The 23,023-nt window shown below is 40.6% G+C and overlaps 3 protein-coding genes and 1 long non-coding RNA gene across 6 annotated transcripts in view; 3 read left to right on the top strand and 1 right to left on the bottom strand.

Moving 5' to 3' along the window:
* tcf7l1b (transcription factor 7 like 1b) overlaps positions 1–4,064 on the top strand; it is a 30,737-nt gene extending 26,673 nt beyond the window's left edge. The window contains exons 8-13 of one of the 3 annotated variants that reach the window (XM_025897062.1): positions 1,748–1,888; positions 1,999–2,161; positions 2,254–2,361; positions 2,553–2,604; positions 2,853–2,877; positions 3,218–3,359. In XM_025897062.1, coding sequence (XP_025752847.1) covers positions 1,748–1,888; positions 1,999–2,161; positions 2,254–2,361; positions 2,553–2,604; positions 2,853–2,872 — 484 coding nt within the window. In that variant the 3' untranslated portion in view covers positions 2,873–2,877; positions 3,218–3,359. Of the gene's footprint in view, positions 1–1,747; positions 1,889–1,998; positions 2,162–2,253; positions 2,362–2,552; positions 2,605–2,852; positions 2,878–3,217 lie in introns of all 3 variants that reach the window. The other 2 variants (XM_003445636.5, XM_019366032.2) reach the window with 2 other exon arrangements.
* Positions 4,065–7,745: 3,681 nt separating this feature from the next.
* Positions 7,746–12,839, top strand: tgoln2 (trans-golgi network protein 2). The gene is made up of 4 exons (XM_003445583.5): positions 7,746–7,973; positions 9,755–10,500; positions 11,021–11,104; positions 11,190–12,839. Exons 1-4 carry the CDS (start codon positions 7,910–7,912, stop codon positions 11,193–11,195), a joined length of 900 nt encoding a protein of 299 aa, XP_003445631.1. The 5' UTR covers positions 7,746–7,909; the 3' UTR covers positions 11,196–12,839.
* Positions 12,840–13,304: 465 nt separating this feature from the next.
* LOC100702535 (dual specificity protein phosphatase 18) lies at positions 13,305–16,501 on the bottom strand. Its single transcript, XM_005473182.4, has one exon. It carries the CDS (start codon positions 14,994–14,996, stop codon positions 14,451–14,453), a length of 546 nt encoding a protein of 181 aa, XP_005473239.1. The 5' UTR covers positions 14,997–16,501; the 3' UTR covers positions 13,305–14,450.
* Positions 16,502–17,030: 529 nt separating this feature from the next.
* Positions 17,031–21,425, top strand: LOC100705225 (uncharacterized). Its single transcript, XR_134814.5, has 3 exons — positions 17,031–17,593; positions 18,081–18,577; positions 19,118–21,425. It is a non-coding gene; the product is annotated as an uncharacterized LOC100705225 (long non-coding RNA).
* Positions 21,426–23,023: the final 1,598 nt, after the last annotated feature.

Here is a 23,023-nt window from a genome sequence, read left to right as displayed (position 1 = left end):
CTCTATGGCATGCTCTGTTCACATTTTTCCTGCTTATTTTATTTTTATTTTTTTACAATGCGTGCAGCTCTACACTTCAGTGGTTAATGATGTAAATGTTATTTAGAGTGGATGTTGCTTGATTTTTAGGAATGTAAAGAAAAATTGCAGTATATCCGCTTGGAGAAAACACTGTCAGACGGTGGACAGGCAGTGGTGTCAGGACTACAAAGGGATGTAAGGTCTAAGTCTATTGGAGACAGGTTCAGCTTCTTAAATAGAGCAAATGCATTATTGGCATTCAGGGCTTCTCTCCTGTCTTTTCTTTGAGAGCTAAACTTCTGTGGTCAGGCCAGTGTTCTGAGCCACTCCACATGCGCGCACACACACACATGCGCGCGCACACACACACACCAAAGAGATGAAAGGGCTGAGAATCGATTAGGACAAATCAAAGCTCATCTGAACCAACACGTCCCTTCAGACTAAACTCTCTGACCCTCTGTCAAAATTGGAAAGATTTGTAGCGAGCCTTCCGGTGTTAGTATGAGATGAAATATTCAGAGGGTTCTCTGTGATCAATAGCATGTGTAACTCCATCCTGAAATGAACTCGCAACAATCAAAGCACGCCTCACACAAGGTTATTTAATGCACCAGACGCACTGTGTGCCAAATATTGTGCCAAAATTTCTGCTTTCGTGGAGATTTGAAATAAACTCGCGGTGAGGCTCTCTGACCCAGGAAGAAACCCGCTGAAACGAAGACGTTACACGAAACACTTTCGACAGTATCAGTAAGATATAAGTTTAAAGCGCAAGTGTAAAGGATGAATAAAAATGTATGGCTACAATGATGAACACTAATGGAAGCAATATCTTCAAAATACGGAGCTTGACTGCATGCCATCACTCGGAGCAGCTTGAGTTATTCACTGGGGAATAAGTAGGATGTTTACAAGGATAGCTGGTAAAGGTTTATTACCAGGGGAGTCATAAGGGTCCTGTTTGTTTATGCAGTATAAATTATTAAGAATATCAAAGACGAGGGGGGAAAAAAGGAAAATAAAACATGAACTGAGAATTAGCTCCTGTTTACTGAGTTGTTTTTAGGCTTTTTATAAGACAAGAAGTTTGGTTTGAACACATGTTGCTGAGTGTGACGGTTAGAAATCATCAGATATGTAGGTTAATAAGGCACATATATAACACATATGTGCGCTGTCACTAACGACAGCCTGTGTAACATGCTAAAACACTTAAAAGAGGTGAATGTTCCAGTCTTAACATTAACTAGAGTGACTGATCCTGGGCTGTGGAGCTTAATTCCCCCTCTTGTCGGTTACAATGCTCCTTTGTATTAACTACTGGAAATTGAGAGAGACACTTTGTAAAGGTGTTCTGTGTGGACGGCTGTCAGAGCGCTCTCCGCGGTCTGGGACGTGGTAAGGAAAGAGGTTTCAGGTGTCACAGCCCTGCCGTTGCCATGGTAACAACACACTCCACTTTTCTTCAGCCTTTGGTGAATAAAAGGCCTTTTGAAAACGTCTTTATTTGAACAAAAAAGAAAGCATGTTACTCATTGTGTGTATGAATTTAGTCTAGACGGAGGCAGTAGGCACAGTGAATTTCACCCCGAGGGTGAGGCAGGGCGGTTATGTGCCAGGTTAGCTGAACTTTCTTTTAATTTTTTTTTATGCCTTGTCAAGCTGACAGAGGTGCGCTGTTACAACCCGCTGTTAAAACGTTGCCCCCTTTTTGCCCTCCCAGCTTGGTGTCCAGCCGTTTCTCCCCTCACATGGTCACCCCACCTCCGCACAGCCTCCACCAGACCGGCATTCCTCATCCGGCCATAGTTTCCCCGGCCATCAAGCAGGAGCCCAGCGGGGACATCAGCCCCTCGATGCACGCGTAAGACGATTCAGCAAGACCCGCTTTCGTTGCTGTCCCTCGTTATGCTAAAATCTACTCGTGCTTACTCGGTCATTCACACGGCTACTTTCATTCTTGTTTTGGATTAGCAGAAAGTCCCCCGTTCCCGCCAAGAAAGAAGAGGACAAGAAGCCTCATATCAAGAAGCCTCTGAATGCTTTTATGCTGTATATGAAGGAGATGAGAGCCAAAGTGGTGGCAGAGTGCACTCTGAAAGAGAGCGCGGCCATCAACCAGATCCTTGGAAGACGGGTAAGCAGTGCAGACAAAGGCATTGGAGTTTATACATACATATATGTGTGTGTGAGAGTGTTTAAAGGTCCTTTGATATACTCTGTCCACAGTGGCATTCCCTGTCAAGAGAGGAGCAAGCCAAATACTATGAGCTGGCCAGGAAAGAGAGGCAACTTCACTCCCAGCTCTATCCGGGATGGTCAGCACGAGATAACTATGTGAGTGGCACATTTCTGTTCTCAGGTCTCATATCGTACGACTGGATGACTTTTAAATTCATTTCCCATCAAAGTTCAGTCCAGTTATGACTATAGAAACTGCCCTTTTAATCTTTGAAGTGAAGTCGGTGAATCCGTTTGCTTTCACTATGAAAAAAACAGTTTTTAACAGCATTGTTTCATGTGTGCAGGGAAAGCGGAAAAAGAGGAAGAGAGAGAATAAACCAGACTCAAAACCAGAGGGTAAGGGGCCGTTTTCTTCCTGACTGGCTTTATTTCGTTTTTTTTTTTTTCCCCTCACATTAGAGAAGAAAGAAAAATTGTAGGAACTAACAGCGAGGGCTTTATTTTTCTTGCAGAGCTCAAGCCCAACCTGACACTGCACATTTCTTCTGTTATTTTCTTTCCCCCTTTTTTTTGTTTCTGCGTGAATTTTGTCCTTCGCTGGCTCTAACTAACTCCTTTCCCTGCTTTTATACTTTGACAAGCAGCTTATGAGGTTCATTGCTAATAGTGGTAGGTATGTCTGCTATTGTGCAATCAAATTACCACGGCAAATTGGCCAACAAAAGGGAGCTTTCCACTCTTTAGTGCACATTTTGTGTACATTTTGTGTCGTTCCTCCTTTGACTCATACACACATACCATTCGTATTATGCTGTGAACATCCTGTTTCAGTCTTCTTGTTGTCAGTTTAAAAAAAGGTCTTGTTTCTAACTTTAACATTGTGCTTCATTGCTTAAATAATCACTCATTCACTTCTGTCGGACGCGGCATAAAGGGACTTGCACCAGATTTGAAGTCAACGGCGGATCCATAATTCAGTTTGCTCACTTTTCCTCTTGTTTCCCCGCAGACTTCTCGATAAGAAGCAAGAAGCAGTGCGTGCAGTACCTGCCCTCAGAGAAGATGTGCGACAGCCCCGCATCATCTCACGGAAGCATGCTGGACTCACCGGCGACTCCCTCCGCAGCCTTGGCCTCCCCCGCCGCCCCCGCTGCCACTCACTCCGAACAGGCCCAGCCGCTATCGCTCACCACCAAACCAGAGGGGCGCATGCAACACCACTTCTCAATACCCGGGAAAGCTTCCGGGTCCACATCCTCCTCTTCCTCATCCTCCTCCTCCTCTTCCTCCACCTCTTCCTCCTCCCAACCCACCATCTCCATCCCCGTTGGTACTTCAGGTAGCCAGTCAAACACACCCATCCTCACCCGGCCAATCCCCTTCACCTCTCTGCACCCCTCCATGCTGTCTCCCCCTTCGCCCTTCCACCAGGCAGCCCTTCATTCCCATCATGCCCTGTTCCAGTCGCAACCCCTCTCCTTGGTTACCAAACCAACTGAATGAATTCACAAAGGCAATTTTTCTTTCCTCCCCATTTATTGTGCTGTATATTGATTGCTTTTCTTTTTAAAAAAATAGTTATTAGAACAACTTTTTTTCTAAATAATGAAAAGGACGAAATATTATTGGTCAATATTTGACCGTCTCCTTTTCTACATCTCTCAATGAAAACAAAAATGTATTTTTTGTAAAGTTTACTGCAGAACTGGTTTCTTTTTTTTGTTTTGGTTTGTTTTTTTGTTTTTGTTTTTGATGCATTTATCCAATGAACCTCTTGTATAAATGAACCAATGTACATAGTTTCTTTTATAAAAGCAAAAAAGAAACAAAAAACACACTTTTACTTTAGCCAAAACCTGATTAATGTTAGTATGAAGTTTAAGTCTTAGTACTGGCCAATAATTGCAACCCCCTTCTCCCCCCCAACCCCTCCTTTTTTTTTTTTAAATTCACGAGTGTGTGCCCCTTCTTTGACATGTTAAATAAACATTTGAAATTGTTTCTTAAAAGAAATATCTCAAGTCTGTCTTTTCACTGCTGTTTCTGGTCGTTTAACAAGAAGAAATTGCTTTAACAAGGTGATGTGGTTTGGATTAGCGTTCCTATAAAAAGTGACCACAGGGCATGACACTGTAGGTGTAGAAAATCACATTTAAAGACAAGTATGATTTTATCAGGGCTGCATTTAAACTGGACGGGGCAGCCAAACAAAAAACAAACACAGCTGTCATTTTTTTATTCCTGCATTATCCATCAGTGCTAACGTGACAACGTCTTCAGCAAAACCCTCCTGACGGTGGCAAAGACTTTAATGTTTAATAAAGCAGAATTAGGCTAACCACAGTGGAAAATGAGTGTCTGAGCCAGGGTAATGGAAATTTCAAGCCCGGTATAGACGCAGATAAAAAAATAATAGACATCTGCTCATTCTTGGAATGTGGCATCCCTCAACAATGACAAAAAAAAAAAAAAGCAGGTCACCCCTCCATCCCGATGCACCGTACCCTACTCGGGCTCCCCTTTTTTCCTTTTGCACTTTTGCTGCATCTTTATTCACCGTTTGGCACGCTGCTTAGGCTTTAATTAACTCAGAGGTAATGGGATGGAGCCCTTGGGACCTCATTAGGCATTTCAATTAGTGAAAAAATACACAAGGTAGGTTACAGTTTTTGGTGGCTTTGGAGATGAGTAGTAGTGCCAGGGATGGACCAATTATGTGGGAGCAGAGGGGGGGAGGCCGGCCAGGACGAGATCACTTGCAACCCCTCTATCCACCAATTTAACTTAAGCAAGGGAGCTGGGAAATGTTACTTTTTCACATGCATTTACATATAAAGAAGACTTAACGATAACACAGAGAACGATCTGTCTGTCTTAGCCGATCTTCTACATTCAGATGAAACATAAATAATCAATGACATTGTCAGAGAGGCATCATCCATTTGCTGCCAGCAAAAAAAAAAAAGTGGTCTGTGTCATATATATTTTTAAAATTCACTTTAAACGTTGTAAAACTGCAGACCGGCGGGACTGAGGATGCGTTTCTGTTTGGGGCCCTATATAGTCGAGGCACCAAACTGTCAAGTGTGCCCTGCTCTGTTTTAAGCAATCATTAGGCACAATAAGTCTTTGCTTGTTTGCCGTTCTATCTTACATCATTCCAGACACAAACCGCTCGTGCTCTGATGCCACGGCTGCCTGCTCTGAGCCACCTCACCAATCCATCAGTGAAATTACAGGTAATGAGTTGTCAAAACAGTCAGCAAATCTGTCTCCTCGAGGCCATGCATCCAGCCCGGCGTTCAATTCTCCAAAGACAGTACCCCTATTATGAAGCCCAGTCGCTAAGTGAATAAGTTCAAATGTGCAGGTAAATGCATTTCCATACCCGTGCCTGCTTATTATTATTATTTTTTTAAATGTTAAATAGATCTTGCTATATTGAAAGAAATATTTTTATTTAATCACACTATCCACTTGAAACCAAACAGAAGCTATCTTGCAGTCAGCATGTAACACACGGCTGTTTATCTCGAGTAACGTGTCTGGATGCTGCTCTGCTCAACATCTGCCATGTAAAGCACGAGGTCAGATTTAATACATGTTAATTTTTGCTCATTAAATTCCTCCAATCTCTTGCCAAGGTTCCTTTTTTGGGCCTTCCTTTGATCTTAAATTTATTCCAGGTTAACCGTTTGATACTTGCGTAATGCTGCCTCTAGATCTCTTATCTGAGAAGTCACTTAAACTGTGAGCTGCAGCACATTTAAGGCAAGGCCAGTGTTTGTGCCATTTTTTGTTCAGCATAATCAGGAAAAAAAAGTTGATCCTATATCTGCCATTGACTCTGTGACCTTATATTCCTACTAATTACAGGATGCTTCACATGCGGTTTCCCAAAGTGATATTAATTGATTGTTTCTGTAGCATTCACTGAGCTGAGCAAGCCTCAGCTGGCTCCTTTGTGAAGACAGGTATGGCTGGCTGTGAGCTTAAGAACCTCCGTAATGTATTATTCATACCCATTTGACCTTAAAGATGGAAATGCAAATGGGTGTCAAGAATGAGAGGGATCATCGGACTTTTCAAATGTCAAATAGCCTGCCACAATTAAGACAAATTCATTACAAGAGCCTGCAGGTCTCCTGCACCCAACTGAGATGTAAAACACCTCTAATTAACATTTAGATCATTATCTCTGAAACTGCTGAACATGTTCAGCTCCAAGGCCAGCGATATTGGTATTGTCATGATAAAAGTGGCTTTGTTTTGTGGTGTTTTATGTTGGCCATTCCTTACTGGAAGAAATGCTTTTCCATACCCTTTAAGTTTGGTTTAATGTAACAAAGCAAAGTTAACCTACATAGATAATGGCACAAGTGTTTTTTTTTTTTAAATTGCACTACATGCCAATACTGCCATCTGCTGATAAGGTGAAATGACACGCGTGAAGGAAAAATATCAACAATGCCTACACTTAACCCGTGGGTGGCAGTATAACACAAATGAAACCCCCATCTCTTCTTCTATGGTGGATAAAAGACATTGAGCGTAATAAACAACTTTTTTTCATGAGGTCAAATACGTGTGCCCTAAATGTGTGTAATTTTAGTGGTTTCCACATAGCTTTTAAATTAAACTAAGTCGTGTAAAGACAGAGCTGTAATGTAGAGGAAACCGGGGGGCGGGAGGATTTTTCTTTTCTCTGTTTAAACAATTGTGATACACATGACTGGGCGCAGGACATGAAAAACTGTCCCTTAACCTATAGTGACACATCTTTATCATAACTTGAGCACCAAAGATATTATAATTGATAAAAAAAAAAGCTAAAAGTAAATAAATTAATAAATATAAAATAACTGTATCTTGTATGGTAACCACTGTTAGCCACAGGTCCTGTGGAGCCTTTCCTTACAGAGTTTGCACGTTATCTCCATCCTGGTACTTCGGCTTCCCCTAACAGTCTAAAGACATGCACCCACCCAACCTGCGACCCTGAACTCGATAAGTGAAAGAAAATAGACGGATTAACTTAAAAAAAGGGAGAGAAATACAGATTAGTGTTAGTGTTTGTTAATATGGCTTTCCAACAAAAGAAGCAAGGTGAGGTATTAGTGCATATATTTAATGACACTGAGAGGTTTTTCTATTGTAACACCTCATCTGAACGTGTCAAATCTCGCCCCACAACTACCCCACCCCCGCAAAAACAAACAAACAAACAAACAAACCCAACTTAAACAAGCAAATCCACTTTGGTAGTGAACTGAGACAAAATAAAAATAAATCATAATATTGAATCAAAAAAAAAAATACTAAAGTATAATGATTTCGTGCCGTATACTACCATAGATGGGCTCTAGAGATTCAGCGGTGTCACAGGCTGGGCGGGGCAGCTGAAATGATAAAACTGCACAATAAGAAGGACGTGAAAGTAATGAAACCACAATCGCCACGCTTTCTCCGTCAGCACTTCCTTATTATAAAAGCATGTAGCCTCTAGGTGGCACTAAACTTCACTCACGCATTTACAATCGCAGAAGAAGAGAAAGACCAGCTTGTACACGGAAGCAGGGACATGTCAAACCTGTCGGCCTGCGTTTGTCAACGCGGATTGCGTCGTGAGCTCTGAGGAGACGCAGCTGAAATTAGACGGATTCGGGTCGCGTTTCTTTGCCGTGTGGACACAGCCGACACGATGAGGACGGTTTTGCTGCTGCTCACGACATCTGCAATATTCCTGTGTTTCATCTCCATCGGAGGTGAGTAGAGTTGTGTTTTTGCGTTTGTTATTTAGCTTTAGGCCTGCGTTGGTCGAGCAATTATGGATTTCCCCACAATCCCTGATGTAAAGATGATAGGCGATATATGTCAAAACAGTCCTTTTTTTTTAAATGGAGAAAGGAGAATAGACTGATTTACACCACTGCAGAAATAAATAAATAAAAAGAATAATAAAACAATAAAATGAGTAATAAAAACTCGGCCACGTTAAAGTGTTGACATTTTTTAAAACTGTAAATTTTAATGTTTTATTTGATGAAGCTATTTTTTAATTTTGTTTTTGATTGGGGTGGATGGTGGCGATTGCATAATAGGTGCTATTGATTCTGTTTAGTTTTTCATTTGAGCTATTTCTGTTATTTTAATAGTCTTGACTATTTCCTCATCCTCCTTTAGCAGTGGATCCGGTTTAACAGGTTGGCTCATTCTCGGTGCTACAGGATATAGTTCCGCTTCTTAAGAGCTTGGGAGGGATTGCGCTCATCCAGTCTCCTTTTCCTTCACCGCTTCACTTTTGCGATATAATTAACTTATTGTGATCTCTTGCAGGGGAATGTGTACTTGTGCTATACTCTACTATACACACCTGTGCATAATCATAATATTCCCTGTCTTTACAGTGAATATAGCAAAATATGGATTCACATACGAGGTTTTCACCGTAATCTGGCATAATTCCTCCCAACTGGAGGCAAACTGACACAGGCGATATATCCATACCAATATTTGGTGATGTTTAAAACCCCCGACAATATTCGGATATATTGGCCAATATATATAGTTTATTTTTCAGACACATGAAACTTAAAGAGATTTCCCTGACATTTATTATGCACTTATTTGTTTACTTGCCTGGCATTGCTTGTTGATTGTGTGGTACCTGTTGTCAACAGGGAAGTTGTAGACTGCCCTTTAGTTGGCAAACTATGCAACATTAAGACTCATAACACGATTAAAGGGTGTTTCTACCTTTTTCTTCTTTACTTTCTTTAATCAACCTTTATAACAGGATAGGTGAAGTGCCAGTATCAGCTGATAATATCGACCCACCAATAAATCAGTTGGTCTCTACTACATACATTTTCAAACCTGCTGGATAAAACTGTGGACACTGTTGGATCATTTTTTTCGTAGCATAATGTTAAGAAAATTACTCATGAGTTATAACTTATTATACAGATCTACATTCTTTAGGTAAAAAAAAATCTCAGCATTATTTATCTATTAAACATGGTCTGCACCACTGATCCATACAAGTCATATGACCAAATACTAATGGCATATACTGTTCACTCTGCTGATTATTGGCCCAGTTGAAAATCAGGATGATAAAAAATACTGGATTCCTAGTGCGTGTTGCTTATTTTTTTGTGTTTTTGTATGGTTTATGTGTGAAACTATTAACTGCAAAGAAATTACTACGACTGTTTTAAGGAATATGCACATAGCCCTAGTTGATTTTGTAGTCAACCTAACAAATTAATGAGGTCAGCTGACATATTGTAGCCCACTGACCTTTTGCTTTGCATGGTGGGTAATCCAGCCTTGATAACTGGTGTATTAGTCCTATAGTAGTAGGTCTACGCAGTATGTCACATATGTAAGCAAATGCACTCAGTCAGTGGTCACTGTCACAGTCTAGTGAGGATAAGTAGTGAGGATCAACAAGCAGATGTGCATGTAATAAATAATTAATTCAAAATCCCAGTTAACACATTTAACATTCAATTAATACTGAGTCTCTTGGTTTTTTATTCAGCACAGGGTGAAGTCTCCCAAAATGTGAACGACCCACCAGTAAATGGTAAAAATGGAACAGATCAACCTCAGTCAAGCGAGTCTGGTAACCATACCGGAAAGGCGGATAACGTATCAAAACATGAAGAGTCACCCAGCTCACCTAAGAAGGGTGTGAATCCAACATCTGAACAGTCCAAGGCAGTCGAGAAAAATCCGGACAGCGCAGGAGATGAAACGGATAAACAGAGTCAAACTGAAAATCAACAGGAGGATGGAAATGATCAGCACGATGGAAAACAGGATTCTGGTCTGCAAACTCAAGGGAAAGACCAGGTGCCCATACAGACAGATGTGCAAGCCAACCCAACGGAGCCTGAAACCAAACACGAAGAAGAAAGTCCACAAGACAAAGCTCCTACAGAAAACAGTTCTAAAAAAAAGCCAATCAGCAGCACATCGACGGGGAAACCTAAAGCTAAAGTGAGCACCACGGTGAAAATCCAAGAAGAAGATTTAGATGAGGAGGAGAATGATGAAGGGCTTGGTGACGATCATACAGATGGCGATGAGGAATCACCAGACCTTGCTAATGGCGAAGAGGAAGGAAAGGATGGTGGGGAGCAGACTAAAAAAAAAGAGGTGAAAGTTCCATCCAACACATCCAAAATGATGGAAAACGGCGAAAGCAGCCATTTCTTTGCCTACCTCGTTTCCGCAGCTGTGCTGGTGGCAGTGCTCTACATCACTTACCACAACAAGCGCAAGGTACTTTTGCTGTTAGACCGGTTTGATGTCCCAAGTCTTGTACCCCTCCCCAAACACACACACACACACACACACACACACACACACACACACACACACACACACACACACACACAGAAATACACACAGAAATACACACACTTTTTTAAAATTGACTTTAAATATTGACTCTGGTGTTTAAACTAACATAACAGCCTAAAATATATTTAACACCTGTGGTTGCCTTTTGAGGCGCAGGTCCATTTCCTGTGTAGAACACACACAACAATTCAGTTGAGAGTTGTGTCAATTTCTTCACTGAGCTTAAGGAAAGAAACACATTTCCCAGCTGTTCTGGTTTAATGCTGAAAACCACTTTTACATTAGCTAAAGCTTTTTTTTTTTTTTTTACCTAGTTGTCCATTCATGTGTAGCACACTCAGTTCTAACATTTGCTGGCTTAGCTATCCTTATTTTGAAAATCAGACTTCTTACAGCAGTCCAAACCAGTCTTGCCTAATCTTTTTTTTTTCGCCGCCAGATAATCGCCTTTGTTTTGGAAGGAAAGCGATCCAGAGCCGCGCGTCGACCTAAGGCCACAGAATACCAAAAACTGGAACAGCAGGTGAGTGGCTTGTATAAAGAAATAAATTTCTCTGCGGGTCTTTTCAAGAAATGTTGTAACTTTTCAATTCTTTCTTTTCTTTCAGATTTGATCTCAAGCCAGCTGTTGGCTGTTTGAAATGAAGGAACGCAGATACCGGTGTTCGATATATTACTGAAGTACTCTGGGTTACACCTCGGGTTAAATGGACATTCTTCTATTTTGGACCTTTTTAGATGTTTATTGCATGACTATGCAGGTGACACGATTTGCCTTATTGAGAGAATGGGGGGGAATGCATTGAAGGTAAAATAGGCATGCTGTTTTTGCACTCGCGTCATTATTTCACTTGTAGTTTGGCCTGACAAAGGTCCTTGCTCAGGATGTTGAAGTAGCAAATTCCAGCCTTACTCCTAAATAAGCCATCTGAATCTTTGTAAAATGTCTTTTAGATTTAAAAAATACATCAAGATTTCATTAAGATGTAAAAGTGTCATATTGGAGGTCAGCCTCTGCAGTGTAGGCCCTGTGAATGTAGCAACAACCGTAATCCAGAAGGAGGTAATGGCTTAAATATACCCATGGAAGAAAGAAAAGTCACTGCTCTCATATCTGCATGCTAAATACAGCCACAGCCTGGCACAAATATTGGAAAGCACATCTTTGCTTTCAAGGTGGAATGTAGAATCAATGAGGACTACAACGTTAGATTGTGGTGATTGTTTAAACAGTGTTTTATAGCAGTTTCCCAAATATAACTTCATTACCAGACTTGTTATTAAAGGCTGCTCCTTGTTAATAACTGTTCTACCTACACTAAATCACCCTACGTGGGCAGCAGCTCATTGATTCACCTGTACAATATTACAGAGTAAATGTTTGCGATAAACTGATTACAGAACAGAAACTGACATTTGAAAATTAAAAAAGACACTTTGATGGTTAATTTAAAAAAAAAAAAAATAAAACCATCTTACTTTTTTTTTTTTTTGCAAGACTTTCTAAGCGGATGTTCACGTGAACTTTTTCCATTTATTCAACACTACATAAGTGCACGATTAGTGATGCGCTGCTTAACACTGAAATCCATATTTATTGACGCTAAGCTGGCTGTAGGTTTCTGTTGGATGCAGATATGAAAGTACTGTCAATGCTGTGATGCAAACTTGTGGCATAAAGGGAGCAACCGTATGATGGCCGACTACTCCTTTTTAAAAATTGAGACTTGTCTTAGGTTTGCTGGGTGCGCGTGTTAATCTCTTATTTCAGACAGTATGTCGAGACGACCAGTCTTTTTCAAAGCGGTGTTTAAAACTATCCATCATGTCTGTGGTTTAGAAGAATATTTTTACGTTGTACCACTTGATGTGTGTCTCGGGGATGACCACTTAAATATAAAGATTTCACATTTCCTCTGTAACAGATGTGTGTTTATGTTTAAAAGAAATGACAGACTTGTGCCAAGTTGTGAATGAGTTTTACTGTGATCCGTGGCGTCGCTCTGATATTGTACCCGTTTTCCTCAGTTTCCTCGCTGTTTGTTACAGGTGGCGGGCATGTTTTCTTTTGGCTCAAGGAATCCCATATTATGGTATGAAAATGTATATTTTTATCAAAGAATCCACAGAAATTATTGTAATTCTTTTTTTAGTGAAGCACCGTAATTGGCTAGAAAACATCATGGCCATCTAGACTTTATTTCTCTGTTGTAAGGAGTGACTGTCCATTAAAAAAGAAAATAAAAAAACAAGAAAAAGCTTTTTTTGTTCATTAGGGTGAGAGGGGAGCCAGCTCAGTTGTGTGCTTATTGGAAAATAAACGCTTTTTTCTACCGTCTTGTCTCAGTTGAGTCGGACTTGTTAACAGCCTTCAGTGTCACAGCTCTTATTTTGACTTTGTGCCTATCATAGGTAGAAGAGAGAGTAAAAAGTATCAAAGCATTAATGTTAAAAATAGTTCAGTTAGCAGCGCTGTGAATGCAGGACTTTAACTTTTATCTAAATGTACAATTGATCCACATAAAAAGTATACAAAGAGTTTACTGGAGTTTCTGGACATTTTTAAAAGCAAAAATGGTCATTGAGTGTTGAATCAGAGCTTCCCACCTGAGCCCTCAGAATCAGCTGATTTTTTTTTTCATGCATAAACTTTCTATATTATTATTATTATTATGAAAATTCATAGTTATAAGGTCTCAAAATACATAATCTGATATCTGACATGAGTTTCCCAGCACTTTTAATCCCTCATAACTTTTACATACATGAGATGGCAACATTAAACTTTCAGGGTTGAAAAATGTATTCAAGCTCAGATTCAAGACCACAACCAAACTAATTTCAAATCCGTGTTGCACTCTAAAGCCAAAATATTTTTATTATTACAGTGACGCAGAATAACAGAAACAAGAACCGACAACCTGGATGTTTGTGTGATGACTCACTAACAAAACAAGTACAATGTGTAAACTTTGAGCGGTTACATCACCATGTGGTTCTGGTGTTTTGTCAAATTTCGACATGAAAGGGCTCATTTGTACCTACATTTTGATACTATGATCCTCTTCCAGCAATGATTCCTTATGACTCAAGAGAATTTCGTCATTCAGGTGGTGCTAGCTGAGGTGAATGTAAAATTGATATGGCTGCTATTTTTCTTCAAAAATATTTATATCATTATTATTATTATTATGTTAAAAAATGTTTACCTTGATTAAACAACCTAAAATTATTAAACTTTGTACCTTTTTAGATGTTTATTGCATGACTATGCAGATGACACTATTTGCCTTATTGAAGGATTTGGTTGATTTTATGTGGAACGACTCAATGAGAATGGCAATCACTCGTTTATTTTGTTGTATTTTATAAGCTTTGAATCCTTTATAACATCCTGCAATTTTTCAGATAAATGTTGTGGTATAAAAAGTGCACATTGATCTGAAAGACAGTGGAGCAGTATTTAGTCAAATTGAGTAGAAGCCTAATACAAGCCTGTCTTTAGAGCTCCCATTCATGACAAACATGTTTTGGTAAATCTCACTCCTCCTGGATGTTTGAGCATTTTGCAGATTGATGGTGGGTTCATATCTGCAAGTGGTTCCTGAGCTCACCAAAAATCTCACATAATCAAGCACGAGGTGGCCAAATGCGCCATGGAAAAACCACGGCAGGCAAAAATTATACAGTAGCTCACTGTTACTCTGCACCACTGCCCATTATTATGAGAGCCCGGAGGGAACGCATTCACTTTTTATGCTTCCTTTCATGGCTGCACAGGATTTTACAGTTAGGGCCAGCACACTGCAGATCATTGTGAAATAATGTCCCACTTTCCCACCACACACAAAAAAGCGTGCTTCCATCCCTCATAGTGGCATCATATTCCTGGCCTCCTCTTCATAAATGTCAGGTATCTCTCCCATGGATGAGGACACCATGCGGACAGAGTTGCAACCACGAAGCTCCCCCTCATACTGGATGAGCTGTTTCCAGAACCCGTTATTGGGTCTCACGACAGGGCGACAGGTCCTGACCCAGCCGTGGGCCTCTAGGAGGCTCACGCCGCGGTGCTTCATTAGGTAAGCCATGCACAGGGCTCCGGAGCGGCTCACCCCGGCGTTGCAGTGCACCAGCGTGCGGCCGCTGCTCTCCGCTGTAACCTGGATTTTATCCGCCACCTCGTCAAAGTGATCGCTGAGTCGAGACCCCGGGGTGTCAGAGACCGGGATGTGGATGTACTCCACCCCTGGAAGGGGCGAGTCGCTGCTCTTTCTCTCAGTGACGTTGATGATGCAGGTTATCCCGCAGCCAGTCACCTGGCGGGGATCACCGGCCGCTCGGGCATTACTCAGGTAAAGACAGTCGGTGACTCGGCACAGACCCGAGAGAGCCGACGGAGCTGGCTGATGCATGGATAACGTCACATTCAGCGATGCTTCACAGTTTGTTCATACAAATCGAGCCAGCGCGCGCACGGCTAGGGCAGCGAGGTACATGCAGTGGTACGGCGACTCAGGAAGGCCAAACATCTGTGAGCGCGCAAGCTGGCGCCTCCATCTGGATGGGGGTTTTATCAGGTAGATAGCATGGGCGTATTAATGAAATGTAAATACCCTTTCTTAGTGACGTACTAGGCAGCTTTATACTGACAGCTATGCAGTGGGATCACAATTCAAATAACCTACACTGTGAAAACAAACAAACAAACGTTAAACATCCCAGTTTTAATGAATCATCAACATTATGATCATCATGTTAATGACTTTTAAAAGAAATCAAGATTCGCTGTGTGGCGTCAGTAATTGAACCCAAAGTGCAGGACTGGGAACACATAACATAAAAATGAAAAAACAGCTTTATTGCTACGCTCCAACAAAAGCACAAAGATAAGCAGGCACACAGGACACAGCTCAGAGAGAGGACTGAGACGACATATACTCACAAAGGATAACGAGGGTACAAGCAACAGGTAGGAGGACAGCTGAAACTAATAACAGATAATAAGTGTGTGGGAGTAGAATCAAAGCGAAAGCACACGATGAGAGACTATCAAAATAAGACAGGAAATAACCAGCACCGAGACCAGGACTGAGACAGGAATTTGACAAAGAGATAGAAGATAAACGCAGAGACAAGAATGGGAATGCAAAATGGAGATTAATAAAGCTTTCATCAACTAAAGCAATCGGGGAACTAAAGGCACAGAAAACAACTGGACTTTAAGTTTCGTAAAGATGTTTCCTCTCATCCAAGAGCTTCTTCACTCAAATGGTGCAAAGTCCTGGGTATTTAAAAGAAGCTTCTTGGATGAAAGATGAAACATCTTCACGAAAGTCCAGTGAGTTTTTCCCCCCCAGCTCCTTGGCCTACCATGACCTCAAAAACGGAGATATACAGAATAGAAAACAGGCTCATAATCCCCCCCAAAAAGCAAACATGAAAACTCAAAATGTAAAAATAATGGTAATTTTAAGTTTATTTAAATGTTGAAGTGTTTGGTAACTGGGGAGACCGACTGCTGTAGTTTTGAAAGCAACTCATTCTTGTTTCTTGTCAGGTCTCTCAGACTAATCTTCCTCCTCAGTAAGTGGAATGCAGCCCAGTTGAACTGAGATCAGCTGATTAACTCAGCCAGTCAAGAATGTTCCAGGTCCTGATCCAGAAAAGCAGCATTTTATTTAGTTGGCAGTAAAATCAAGAGTAAAAGCCAGTGTCCCACTTCCACTGGCAGCCCAGGAGGTTCAACCCCTGGCAGAACCACATTCTTTGGGTCAGGACCCCCCCCCCTCCCAAAAAGTTCCTCTTTCTAAAGCTTTTCTCTTTGACAGACACTATTTGTTTCATCAGTTTATCACTTCACTGGTTTTCTTATTATTATTGTTTTATTGAAACTTTTCATTTCTGTTTCTGAGAATTATCGGAGGTTAACAGCTGGTGTCGGATGCTCTTTTATGCTCATGATTGATGACACGCAGCCTAATGTTGTTCTTTTTCTGCTTATCCGTGAGATTTTTATAACTTGTTTCCAGTTTTCCTGTTGATTTGCTGTGAAATAATTAAGCCCTTTATCAATTATACCTGAAAATTAAGGCTAATCTGAGTAATGTGAGCTCTTTTGTTCATGAATTAAAATCACGATAACAGCTAGATGTCTGAAAAAGTATTTAGTTGGCAAATGTCCATTTTTTAAGAGCTTTCAATATTTGCTGGGATTCACTCGTAGACTTGGCATTTTCAGTCGAGTACCCGTTACTTGAAATTGAATGTGTTGAATCACAGCACTGAGAAGATAAGAAATATTGTTCAAACACCAATTTGGATGAGTGAATGCAAAGCAGGCAGAAGAAGAGGTGTGAGATTATGTGTACGTGTAGAAAGCAGCTAACAATGAAGAAACATCAACCACTGGTTATGTTACAGTAAGCACAATCACAGCACGTCACTGTAGTGTGCCTTGATTTGAGGTGGTTGCATGCAGGCCTTGTTGGTGGTGCCTGCAGGCAGTCCTCTCGTTGCCCGGGAAACACAGATGGTGGATGAAGGGGGCGCATACAAAAGACCATAAACCTGTGGCAGCAGCTGGAGACCGAGACCAGCGATTAATTCAGGTCTGCGCGCTGAGTGAAAGAAGTTACTGTTCTCATTAATACCCTCGGCTCATGTTCTTTGTCCCGAGGCTTCCGACTCCACTTTATCCTGTTTTCCGTGGACTGGACTCCCGTCAGTGCGCAGCTGTTGTTGGCACTCCCACATCTGCTTCTCTCCGCTCGGCAGCCATATAGAGAAGACGCACAGCCGCGGTTCGTGTTAGTAGCGTGCTGCGACTCGATCCAACCAGCCTTTCAGTGCGGGCGTAATCACTGCGCACACACACGACGCCTGTTTTACCGTCTGATCGGCTTGCAGTCAGCCTGGTAGAGGAAGACGAAGAAAGCAGAAAAAAGGCGAAGAAGGAGCGATCTTTTCTTATCGTTTGGTGACAGGTGGATGTGGATCCCGGAGATTACTGGTAGGAAAAAAAAAGAGATAATTTATCATTTTATAATTTCCAATTATTCTGGTCTTCCGTTGCGTTCAACTTTTACCCCCTCTATCTCACCCAATCCTTTAATAAGATCTATGTTTTTAGGTAAACACTGACTCCTTTAATCCCTCCAAGTGAGGGCCTAGATTATAGAGAATATGTCTTGTAGGTTGTAGGGTGGTATGCTCATTTATCATAGACTATGAAAAAAAATCTTGTAGTTATTTTTAATCTCAATACATCTCTCAATAAAGCAGGATACAACATACCCTATACGTCTTTAATCTGCAGAGAACAAGCTGTAGTTATTATTTTTGCAGTGATTTGCCAAGAGCAATGTCAAATAGTCCCAGCCTTAACTTTGATCTTCTAATATTAGATTCACATCTAATATGAAGCATATATGAAGTATATATGAAGTATATACATAGTATACATGTCCATCTGACTCAGTATGGGTTTTGCCTTTTAGGTACTCCCTGTGGATTCATCCACAGCGCTGCAGACAGAGACACACAGGACGCTGGGAGGATCCAGAAGGGAACCAACAACAGGACAGGTTATGTGTACAGACTGGATTGTCGTCATTATCATTTCTAGGGAGGTTAATTTTCAGGCCACATGGAAATTTAATAGCATTACTCAGTCATTTAGATAACTGATATTACTGATGCCTATCCTAAGTGACTCATATGTTTTTACAGTGGGTGTTTTTCAGTCCACCGTGTCTGAGACTAAATATAAAGCAGTAAAAAGAAACAAAAAAAAAAAGATGAAAGAACAACCAGTACCTGGGGGATCTTGTGAGGACAGTTGGGTTGTGTCCCACTTTTTTCTGCTGCTTTGTGTTGTGTGCTCTTCTCCAGTTACACCGATGGAAAAAGCAGATTGTTGGGGGGGCTTGACAGGACTTCATTGTGCTCCCGGTGGCTTCGCTCCATTGCCCTCTACTGTGCTGCGTATGGACTGGTACAGGATCTATCCACAGATTTATACCAATGACTTTTTTTCCTCCACATTCACTTTTATGCTGTACACAGTGACTTCTTATATAAGTGCCGATGAATATAAAATGCAGAGCCAGTTTTTTATGGACTCAGTCATGCTTTTGTGTGAGTGTGTGTCCTTGTGTGTTTGTGTTGAGCCTCTATGCTGGCACAGAGGACAGATAAATGAAGACCAGCTAGAACGTGGGAGATCAGTTACGTGCTTAATCACTGACATTTAATATTATTATTATTATTATGCTTGCTTTATGGTACTTTTCTCACGATTATGGTTAAGAAGTGAGATAAACCACAAATTGGATCATGTGACCAAATCGTATTAGCATAATCTGCCCCTTTGGTGATTTTATTCAAGATTTTTGTAGAAAAGGAAATATTTGTCAATATTTTTCAAACCAGTACAAAAATATATCTTTGTAATCATGCCATCACTCACTATATCCACATTATTTTATACTACACTATACCATCCTAATTCCCTTTATTGTGATTTGTCTTGCAGTGACGACCACATGGTGCCATTTTCCCTGCCCTGTACCTTCAGAAGAGAGAATCCGTGTTCCAGTGTTTTCCTACTGAGAGATGACTTCTGCTTTTGCAAATCAGTGCAAACAGTATTTCACTTGTTGCTTCGTAGTCAACATCAGTGTGCTCAGATTTAGCAGGGAGCTTTTTCATGGGTGTTGTGCAGAATAATTTGCTGCAGTGCGATTTTTTTTTTGTAAGTAATAAGCACATCCTGGCCCGTTCTCTGACTTTATTTTGCTGGTCAAAAACACTGATTCTGTAGCCATTGACCATCACTCATGCATTTTTCCTTTAGCTGCCACGTGCAGTGACCCATACTCTTTCTAACCCTCTCACGGTTTCTTCCTGTATAAGATACTTCACTCAAAGCGAGCAGCGTTTCAGCGAGACTTTTTTGTGTCTTTTCATAGCTGGAGTTTATCTATGCCAGATTTGTGCAAAGCTCTGATATTTGAAAAAAAAGCTGCTAAAGTGTGTGAAAATGACAAGTTCCCAATGTGCAATTCACACAGTATGTTTTTGTTTGTGCGGAAACCTCTAAAGTGGATCACACTTGTGTGTGTGTGCGTGTTACGGGGGTGTGTACGTGAGTGCACGTGTTTCTTTGCATGTACCCTATACGTATGTCTGCATGTGTCTCTTATCAGTCAGATGAAATGTATTTGTAACGGGCCTTAAGCTAAAAGCTGCTTTACTGTGATTTTTGTTTTCACAGCTGCTCAATCAATAACAGGCCTATATTCTTTTAGCCACTGGATGTACCAGATAAGGGATAAAACAACATTTACAAATGGTTCTTAGCATTTGTTACAACCTCACTGAAGTAGCAGTTATTATACTGATTTAGATCACAAGGATGCCATTGGAAATTAATGGTCTGTAGTTTTCTAAACGATGCCCGCTGGCAATAATTAAGTTGTCCCGATGCCTACAGTCCTATCATTTCACACTGAAGCCAATTACAGCAAATGCTAATAATTATGTGTAAATAGATTTTTACCCACATCTGGGTTGTACTAACAGTATCTCACTAATATCTAACAGTACTAATATATGTGCTAACAGTTGGAGGATTACTAACCTGTATTGAGAATGCTGTTGGCTGGCATTTCTAACCCTAACTTGACTAACCCTCTGCTTTCTGCCCGCAGTCTGCAGCGCATATACTCCCTTTGCATGATCTTGCATCCCTTCTTTTAGAAGTTTAGATAAATCGTTAAAGTCGGGAAAAACGTTGCACTGAGCATGTCGAGAAGGCTTTCGGGACTTGGAAAGGAAAAAAAAGTGATTAAGCTCAAGGTGAAAAGACAAGCGGGAACAGCTGCTGACATCAAACTGGGTTGACCGCACACTTATGAGCAACCGACGCAAAACCGATTGCGATCAGATTCAGAGAGGTCAGTCTTTACGTTTGTACGTGCTCTGTGCGGTCAACCTGCAGGTGAGTGCCTGGCTTGTTGTCAGCTCGGGCGGTGCTGTCAGACAGAAGCTGAGCACACCTCAGTACTAACTCCTGATTGGTGCTGATACTAACAGTCCTGATCCTGTAAATGTCCATCTTACTAATGTCTTTGTTTGCTGTTCTTTACTAAACTTTGAGTAAATCAAAGCATGTCCAGCAATACCACTGGACAGACCTACTATGAACAACAGTCATCAACATTCATCAAAACAATTCACTAACCCAAAAGAAGAGTGTTGAACAGCTCTCTACAAACTAACAAACTAACCTACTAATGAACACATAACCTAACAAAAACTAACTAGAATCAATAACTTTCTGCTCAAAATTGTTGAAGCGCCCCAGAATTGAGGAGATGCGTCACTTACTAACAGAGTGAAATTCAACAACGTGCTTGAATGTGTGTGAGAGGGAGAGAGAAGAGCGAGTGTGTGTTTGCACAAGAGGTGTATTTGTGTGGAAATGCAAAATATGTTGCAAACTGGCTGTGAGCACTGCGAAAACCTCCAAATACTCTTGCAGCCTGAATCTAATCCTTGAACCTCTCAGTTTATGTATTATGTGAAAGCAGCATGTTAATGAATGTTTACACTGACATAAATCATGTTTTGAAAAGAACAAAACAAGAAAGCAATACAAGCAAAATGTCCATAAGAACAACAGGAGGTCTAAGAAAATGTGTTAATAAAGTTTAAAAATAATACTTTGATAGTGATGGTATTGTTTACTGTTTCATGAACAATTTCTGAATATTTTTTGTAAAGTTGTAACTTTTGTTTCTAAAACTTTGTATCCAGGTAATAAAATTTTTTGCAACATAGCGTTTCGTCATAAGGCTGTGGCCCCGTGTTTCCTGTCCTGTTTCAGTCACAGACGGCGTGGAGTTAGTTTTAAGCAACAAGCGCAGATCAGAAATGACACTCAAGGTTACTCATTGCTTTAAAATGTGAAGGCAAGGGCCATCAGAACACAACTGGTATTGTATCTTATCAGCTCCAATTCAATATGAAATACTATGTATAAACCATAAAGTAGACAATATTGCATCAAAAATAATGAAAATAATATTGCTAGTCATTTGTAACATTATTTATTATTAATTCACAATCAGCAATAAATATATATGCATAATATATGTATATGTGCATGTATATTCTGTAAATACATACATAAACAATATTAGCAATGAGTATAGAAAAAATGACCAGATTGCTTCATATTTTGCATAAAGTAAATAACTAGTTCATTTTGTTGGGAGCTGAAGGAGTGTTAGTGTAACGGTATGTGTTTACGACCCGTAAATACTGCAACACACTCATTGTGTCAGTGCCTCAACACCCTTTAAGAATTCAAGAACCTTTTTTTTAACCTGATAACAGGGATGACATCATTCAATATTTATCTTTTGTATTTGTTTCTGACAGCTGCTCAGGTATAAAAAAGGATCTGGTTAAGGTCAAATGATGAAGCTCTGTTTATCTTGAAATGCTTACATACCTGTAGTATTTTATCTTGTAAAGAAACGTCATGGATCTTTAAATCATCATTAATGACAGAGAAGTACTGGCATCAAAGTGGGAAGTGGTTGTATTACTAAACTAATTTAAATATTATGCATGTCTCTGGCTGATCAGTCAGATCACAATGTTCCTCCTGTGCATTCATACATATAAACTGTCTAAATAACAGCATTGTTTGTCTGAGAGTTTTCATGGATGGAAACTTACAGCAGGGGGCAGCAACTCATCATGTTGGGAGATAAAAACGATGTAAGGTCTAGCACAGGTTTCTTCTTATATGTAAGGCAAGCGGACACATATTTGTGATGGCGCAATCTTTCAGACTATTTTGATGATACTCCTTCACATTTACATCAGGCCTGGTTCAAACACTGCATTTATGATTCCATTTAAACCACATTTTCAGCAATGTTGTTTTTTTACAAATACGCAAAGTGTGTTACAAAGTGGTTAGTAATGTTAGTAGGATATGAGTGTATTCCTTTAAAACTCTCTTGTACAAAGAAACATTGTGTGCAGACACTGTGTGCATTAGATCCATCACGTCATACAGGTTGTGTGTCTGTGCCAGAGACAGAAAGAGCGAAACACACACCGCAGTGGACCTTCATTCCAGCATCCTCCTGATCTGCATGGGTCAGACACACTGGGTTCTGCTCTGCCCCCCATTTGAGCCCAATGTGATCCAGATGACAGGGGGGTTTCCACAGGCAGAAGTTGGGGGGCCCGGGGTCTTCATGGGTCAGCGGTAATTCACCGCAGAGCTCTGAAAGCAGAGTCTTAACACACACAAAACCCCGCACAGAAAAGTGAGGCTCCACTTAAAGTCTTAAATATCACACAAACCTCAGTTCAAAGGCAGGTATGTTTGCATGAAAAGCCTTAATCGGCTTAATGA

The sequence above is a fragment of the Oreochromis niloticus genome, linkage group LG12 (genome assembly GCF_001858045.2).
Source record: "Oreochromis niloticus isolate F11D_XX linkage group LG12, O_niloticus_UMD_NMBU, whole genome shotgun sequence".
In the NCBI taxonomy this organism is placed as follows: domain Eukaryota; kingdom Metazoa; phylum Chordata; class Actinopteri; order Cichliformes; family Cichlidae; genus Oreochromis; species Oreochromis niloticus.
Note: the sequence above shows the minus strand (reverse complement) of the source record. Positions and strands in the feature narration are given on the sequence as shown.

Coding starts and splice junctions, on each gene's coding strand:
- tgoln2 (XM_003445583.5), top strand. CDS start 7,910: ATGAGGACGGTTTTGCTGCTGCTCACGACATCTGCAATATTCCTGTGT. Junction 7,974..9,754: donor GTGTTTCATCTCCATCGGAG/GTGAGTAGAGTT, acceptor TTTTTTATTCAG/CACAGGGTGAAGTCTCCCAA. Junction 10,501..11,020: donor CTTACCACAACAAGCGCAAG/GTACTTTTGCTG, acceptor TTTCGCCGCCAG/ATAATCGCCTTTGTTTTGGA.
- LOC100702535 (XM_005473182.4), bottom strand. CDS start 14,996: ATGCATCAGCCAGCTCCGTCGGCTCTCTCGGGTCTGTGCCGAGTCACC.